Source organism: Crocodylus porosus, unplaced genomic scaffold, assembly GCF_001723895.1.
Source record: "Crocodylus porosus isolate Cpor-Errol unplaced genomic scaffold, CroPor_comp1, whole genome shotgun sequence".
Taxonomy (NCBI): domain Eukaryota; kingdom Metazoa; phylum Chordata; order Crocodylia; family Crocodylidae; genus Crocodylus; species Crocodylus porosus.
Genome location: NW_017728931.1, coordinates 18,267,315 through 18,274,833, shown reverse-complemented (window position 1 = coordinate 18,274,833; position 7,519 = coordinate 18,267,315). Strand labels below are relative to the sequence as shown.

The 7,519-nt window shown below is 42.9% G+C and overlaps 1 protein-coding gene across 1 annotated transcript in view; it reads left to right on the top strand.

Annotated features, from left to right (window-relative positions):
* The first annotated feature begins 2,738 nt into the window (after nucleotides 1–2,738).
* Nucleotides 2,739–7,519, top strand: part of UPK3A (uroplakin 3A) — a 12,230-nt gene continuing 7,449 nt past the window's right edge. The window contains exons 1-2 of the mRNA XM_019544296.1: nucleotides 2,739–2,971; nucleotides 3,977–4,132. Coding sequence (XP_019399841.1) covers nucleotides 2,917–2,971; nucleotides 3,977–4,132 — 211 coding nt within the window. The 5' untranslated portion in view covers nucleotides 2,739–2,916. The remainder of the gene's footprint in view (nucleotides 2,972–3,976; nucleotides 4,133–7,519) is intronic.

Sequence of the window (7,519 nt, the reverse complement as noted above, 5' to 3'; positions counted from 1 at the left end):
CTGGGGAAGTAATAGACTAGAGGGAAGCCTTCACTGCTGCTGTCCATGTTGTACCAGGTCTATGGCTAAATGGAGGGTTTCACTTTTCAGTTATGACATCTGGCACTTTTAAGAAATGCCTTTAAAAGGTATTGCAATGTCCAATAGAATTGGTCAGAAGGCAGGGTAGATGTGCGCCTTTGTGGACTAACTGAATAAGATATATATAGAGAGAGAGCACAAATGGACTTGGTATAATTCATTCATAATTTGACACCATTTATAAAAGCACTGAAGAGAAAAGGTCATTTTACATAATTTCTATATTCTGCTGAGTTCCCAAATGTGACAATTTAAGCTTCCTTCTGAAGTAAATATGAACACCCTATAAATCATTTCCTTTCTGAGCCTCCTCACCAGATAGGTGCAAAGCTTTTATGAAGCATTTTGACTCTTCCCTCTCACTTTCCTTACAGATCCAGACTACATCCAATTCTGCCAGTTGTTAACGGTTAACAGTTAATCCCGTGACAGTTCCCAGATCCAGCCCATCTTCCCATCCAGGTCTTCTGGGTCTCACATTGGAACTACTACAGGCCTTCTATATGGCTGCATCTTTCCCAGACAGTCCTTCAACCATAGAATATCCATTTTGAATCCTTCCTTTGCATCAAATTCCAGCTCCTTGTCCTCATTTTCAAAACCCTCCACAGTGCTGCACCTCTGGATTTACCCCTTCCATTTACATGAGCATTGATCTTTGCTGCCTCTGCTCTGTCTTCATCACCTGATGGTCCACTTTTCTACAGCCACCTCTGCACTCTCATCCATTTCACTCCTTTCTCTTGAACTGATCCTTTCTTTCTTCACACCCTTCCATAAGATCCACATCTACCAGGAGGGACAAAGGCAAATGCCCCCTAATAATAGCTATGTAAAAGGCTAGGGAGGCTACTTGACACATTTTAAAATGGATGGCATGCTTTATCCCTCTCTCTTGCCTTTGATTTAGATTACATTTTGGATGGCCTGACTTGTGTCAGTGAAAATGAAATCTGACCCTCTCTGTTGGCAGAGATGAAGCTGAGAGAGATCTGAACATTATTACTGTATTTTTCTACTTGTATCTGGAATTCACTGAGCTACAAAAAACCCCAACTATTTTCAAGTAATACAACCTGGACAATGCTCTTGTGAATGGCTGGTCCACTTCACTGGCAGACAGGATGACCTTATGCCAAACCAACTTGCTGAATAAATAAATCTGACTGTATATTGACTAAGACACTGATTCTGTAAACTCTCAGGTGTTTAGCTGTACTTAGGTGTCCCACTGCACTACTCATCTTAGCAAAATTAAGCAAATGTTTGCAGGGTAGAGACTAAAAAGAGATTCCACAGTCCTCACACAGGCAAAACTCCCATTGACAGCAATGGGAATTCTGCTTGCCTGTCTGTGGGATCATTTTAAACCGGTTGTTTATTTTAAAACTGAAATTATTAGGAAGACTTTTTTCTGGGTCTTCACTTGTTGGTCTACTTTTTTTTGGTCTACTTTTGGTCTGCTTTTTTTTTTTTACCTGTCTTGTTAAGGGGGACTGGGAGGCTCTGTTTTTGGGGTGTTAAAACACAGAAAAGCTGAATGTACTGAAGTATACTGCATGTTCGTTTGGTATTGAGAGATGATATGCAGCATTTTTTCATATTTTCCCCAGTACCCTAATATTTTTGTTTGGAACTTTTGCAGGTAATGTGTCTATCTCTGCACCTCCCAGTCAGGCAAAATTCTCCCCGATTCCACTAGGAGTTTCATGTGACCATAGACTTGAAGATCATTTGTAACAGGAATAGTTTTCAAAACAAAGCACTTGATTGACTGAAAGAGGAAGAGACCCAGGGGAAGAAGCCACATTATTATAATTTAATTACTGATTTCAGGGGCAACCTAAATCTAATTTAAATCTAAAGTCTAGGGAAAGAACTGAAACTGGATCAAAATGATGGTGGTGTAAGTCTGGAGTAGTTGCAATGTTCCAAGCATGATTGGTCCATTCATTCTGAGAAATCTGTCTGATCTATGCATTTATTTTAAAGGTGTCAGCTGCTTGATTTGCTGTATCTTTTAAAATCTGGTATCATTCCCTCTGTGATCAGGACTTATGACCAGTATCCTTCAATGCAGGATGAGGAAGGCACAATAATTCAGTGCAACAGGGCTGAACCTTTTCTCTTTATCACTATGATTTTACTGCCTTCCATGTGTTTTCCCTTGATTTTCACCTGAATTACAGACAGCTGAATCAGGCCCATTCTGTTTTAATAGGAGACGACCCCAGAAAGCAAAATTCAGAGCTGGAACTGGATTTTGACCCCCACACTTAGGGCTGTACAAGTTTGAACCAAGTGTTCATTTCAAAATGTAGATCAGAGTTCAAATATTCATCCTCTCCCTTTCTGATTTGGGACCTTTATTTTTTTCCCTTTTACCAATCCTCTCAATGCTCTTTCCCATTAGATGTGGGTGGGAAGTTGTAAGGCAGAATCAAAGCAATTCTTTGTTAGCACAGCTCAAAAGAAACCTAACACAGCTGTGCCGTGAGAACCTGGATTGAGCTTGTTCTATGATGTTGGGTGGAGACAGGCTCTCTATGTCCTTCCTTACCTGCAGCCTGGGAGTAGCTGAGGGAGGGAGTGTGTGTGCTGAGGAGAGGGGGTTGTAGAGAGGAGGCTGCATGAGGGAACGGAAAGGCTGTCTGGCTGGAGGGGTAAACTAGCTAGGTAATTTGGGTGCAGACCTGCAGGTGGGGTGGAAAGGAATGGGTGTTTATTGATGAGGAAGTAGGTGGTTGTAGTAGTGAACCTGTGTGTTTTTTAGGCTTGGAGGCAGGAGTTGCCCTCCAGTGTTGTTTTTCTGGCAATTCTTTTCAGTGCCTGAGCATGTGGAGCTGTTGGCTGGTGCCAGCTTTTTGCTGGTTAGTACACCTGTGTGCAGGTAAGGAGTATATCTTTGTGATCTTTTTCCATCTCCTCTTCTTTCCCATTTCTAATCCTCAAAAAAAAAAAATTAAGAGAAATTTATTTTTCCTTTGGAGGTTCAGGTGTCTTCTTCTTCCCTCACCCTGTTCTAATATTAGAGGAGTAGTAGTACTTAAATGATTACTGCAAGCTCCCAGTGAAGTGAGCTCTGTCTCTGCTGGGAGCATTGGTGGGGTTGTAGGATCCCACCTCTAAGCATTTGCCCCTGCAGAAATCCTTGTTTACGCTTCATGAAAAAGTTCAGATCAATCTATACCCTCTTTAAGCTACTGTTACTACTAACCTTCTCTGGTGTTCCTCCGGGAGAGGTAGAGAATGACTATACCCTTTTCTGACCCTCTACAGAGCTTCCCAGTTGCACTTGAGATGGTATCAGACCTGTTCTGGAGGAACTTACACTATCCAGGGGTTCAAAAATGTTTGTGGCTTGCTGCTGATCAGCCACAGGAGGATGAGAAAGGGAGGAACTTTAATTCAGAAGTGTTCCCAGAAAAGGAAGCCTTCAACTTATCTGCTTGGGCTCTCCTGATAAAAGGGATTTCCTTAAGACTAAATTCAGTGGGAGAGCATTAGCTTTGGGTGTGGGTTTCTTGGGTCCAGATGAAACAGTCTACCCTAGACATCGTATTTGGGACACTCATTTTTCCCCATGTACAAAGGGAAGAACCAGAACTTGAACTGGGATGCTAAGAGGGAAGCCCTGACTAGGAGACACTCCCTGGTGGGGGAGGTCAGGAGCCTTGCCCTTTTGCCCTAAGCCCCTATCCAAGTTTTCTTTTGATACAGAATGGGTAAACTTCAGAACTCTAAGCTTTACATGCCAAGAAAACTGTTTCTTTCCAAGTTCTAGTCCAAACCCTTCTCCTACCCTTTTGAGTATATTTTAATAATAAAACTTGATGGTGGTCATAGTAAAAAAAGAGTTAACCAAGTGTTTCCATTTCTGACCTATTGTTTCCAGCTCAGAGTCTGAGGCCACAGATTGCAAGCCCCCAGCTGGCTACAAACAATCCCACCTTTACTACAGTTGCTTTAGAAAAACCTTTTTGTGTATTTGATGGCTTGCTGTCCCCAGGTAAATCCTATGAAGTATATCTGTATGCAATGATGGATTCTAGTAAGTATTTTATTTTATTTTATTTTCATAACTCTTTCTTTGTCTACCCCTCTCCTTTACCCATTTGAGAGACTTATGTGATGGGTGCTCAAATGTAATTCTTCAAGAACTTGTGGAATGCTTCAGTATGGGGTATGGTGGCAAGGTCAACTTGTAACTAAGAGCCTGGGTAAAAACTAATTCAAGTTCATAGATGTTTACCACTCACTAATAAACATCTCCTTTGGACTCAACAAGCTGAGGGTCTGATATCAATTCTTTACTTGGTATCACGATTGCCGACATCTGGGTTGGCAATAGGTTGTTGGCCAGTGTAAACCTGGAGCAGTCATGTTCTGTACAGTTTCTGCTGAGCACTCGGGAGAAGCTGACACAATATCAAATGGGTGTGGTCTGCAGGGAACACTTGCACAAGAGGAAAACGATTCCTTTAGGTGAGCCTGGTAGAGGGCCGGATTGCTACTCCAGTACTAGCTGCCCTGCTGTTAGACTGTAGACTCCAGGTGTATTTAGCAACACTTAGCAAATATTCAAGTTTGTTGGAACTCTATTTAAGTATAAACAAAAAAGCCTGTAAAATGTTGGCTGTGCATCTCCAAGTAAGATGAAATTAGTTTACATGATAGTTGCATAACTCCTAAAACAGTATTAAAAGCAACCAATAAGTCTTTCTCTTCTGGAGGGAGACAGGGCTTTTCTATACTTTGCTAGTGTCTGGTCTTGAGGAAAACTGAGCTGCCCATCCAAGTCTGCACTCAAGAGCCAGAAATTTTACTGGGGAAGTTGCTCTGTGATCTTAAACACACTCTAGCATGGACAAGCCCATCAGGTCTGTCACCTAATTCTCTCCTCCCTCCCTCTGACAGCCATCCTGTCTTAAAGACAAGGGGGTTACTGAGTAACTTTAAGTTACTGAGTGGTAGTCTTGTAACATAAAGATGAGCCTGAAACATGGCATGCTCTCCCAGTAAGCACTGGAAATGAAAGCTTGGACTGTGGCTAGCCGGGCTACAGGATGCTAATAACATAGGAAATAGAATGACCAGACACCTCTCCTACTGGAGGCTCCTGCCTTGGGCTGCAGTGAACTTGCCATGGCTGGCAAGAGCTGCAGTCAAAGGCTCTACTGTCCTGAGCATCATGGGGTTCTCTTTTTTTTTTTTTTTTCTTTCTTAAGAACCAACTGTTACATTGGCTATAATACATGGACAGACTAAAACATTCTGTTGGATGTTTGGCTTGTCTCAAAAATGTGCTGTCTTGACTGCTGCTTTCCATGAAGTGCCTTGGATGCTATATTGACCCTTCTGCCTACAGCAGAGTGGAGCTATGCACACATTTTGCTATAATGGTGTCTGCTATAAAAAGACTGCTTAGAAGAAATACCCGCTAATTAAACGATGGGCAAAGAGGCATTTCTTCAACACTTGTATTTGCTTTTTGTCTTAAAAAATGGTATGTTGGCGCATCTTTAGAGGTCTGCTAAAGTTATGGGACCAGGTTTTATTTGCCAAGGATTTAAATTCCTCAAATCTTGATGGATGGTTAAGCTGTCTGCAGTGTTTGGCTGACTCCCTGCTTTTCGGGGACTACTTTGCATGTAAAGCCCTTGAAATATCTGAGGAAATGGAAACTTCTTTTTCTGGTAACTTGGATAGTGCTACAGTGTTACTATAATATCTGCAAACTGCTCTTACGGGCCTACATCACTGAGGAACAAAACTAGGCAATGAATTCAACTCTTTTTAGAAATTAGATGTAGGATTACTATAGCAATTGCTGTGGGGTTGCCAGGGATTGTTTAGAGCGGTGGTGCTCAAACATTTTTGTACAAGGACACATTTTGTAAACACCAGTAGCCAGTGCTGACCCAGTGCCCCTCGCATCCAACCTGCTGCCCGCTACCCCCAGGCTCCAGCCCCCCAGTGTGTGGGTTAGGGGGTGGGGGTGGGGGTGGAAATCTGCCAGCTTGCAAGAGAAAACTCATGGGTTCCCCATGCTTTTCTCCTTTTAATTGAAACACATTTCTAAAGTTTGTTTGTGATGCTTTCATATTTTCTTGCAACCTACTTTTGGGTTACAAACAATGGGTTGAGGAATGCTGGTTTAGAGGGTGAGCTTATGCTGCTTAATGCAGATATCAATGCTTAAAATTACTCTGCACTGAGAGGGGAGACAGTAATGATAGTGGGAACCAAAGAATCAAACCGTGTGTGGGGTTTGTTTGACTATGTTTCCCACCAGTCTATTGCCCCCCACTTCCTCACCTGCAAGAAAATCCAAAGACACAGAGAACCATGGAAACTAAACCAATCGCTTGAGTCTCTCTACTATGTATATAGGTTAGTATCAAGTATTCTGCTGGGTGCATGCATTACACATAGCAAAAAACTTTGCCTGACTTGCCTCTGTGCTCATTCCTGTAGCTTAATGACCCTGGCTAAAAACCAGGGCTTCTAGTTAGGAAGGAAGACTTTTTTTTTTTTTTCCTTTGCTTCCATTACCCCCAAATCACCCTTCCAAGATCTTCATTTAAGAAGTCTAATTAGATGTTGCCAAAACTGAATGGCGTCCCAGACTCAGCAGCTGCTCAATGAAATGGATGCTCCTGTGAACCACAGTGTGGAAAGAATATTTGTTTTACTGAGTGGCCAGAGAAGCTTCTATGCAGTGCTAGACCCAAGTCCATCTCCAGGGTTTTCCTCTGCAACTGCTCTGAGTGTATGCTAAAGACAACCCTGGCCATCTAAACTGGTGGTGTTTCCAGGCTTGGAGCATTTGGGTGGTCATGGTGTGTACTTGGGGATAATCTAGCCAGGACCTGCTGCTGGAATGTAGATGTGCCTTAAAGCTCAATCTTGGCTCTTACATTTGGGGCTTCCGTCTCCTTTTACAGCAGAGAATATTCTTGTGACTGAATATGGCTCTGAGGGTTGAAATTTCTGGTTTTGGTGCAGAACTGACAGTTCCTCTACCTTTCCTAACTTAGACTCCAATCCCCTCCATAGCACTAGCCTGAAGGACTGCTGTATAAATGTTCAGAGGGAGAATGAATGAGAGTGAGGGAGCAGAACCTCAAGTGGAGCAGAGAGGGCAGTGACATGGTTCTGAAACTCCCAGGCCAGGTACAGACGTTCAAAAAGCCCAAGGTAGAATTGATCCAACTAACACTTTTTCCTATAAGTGGCATAGGTTAGATTGGTAGTGAACAGAACGTGTTTGCCCTTTGCAGGAGTGTGCGGAGCAGAGTGTGCACACGCCGTCTGTACTAGCTAAGGCCAGCAGGTTGGAGGCACTCCTGTGGGCTCCATGGGCTTGGGCTGCTGGAGATGGTCAAGTGCCTGAGCCACTCCTGATTGCTTGCTAGGAATGGGCAAAAATTCCCCC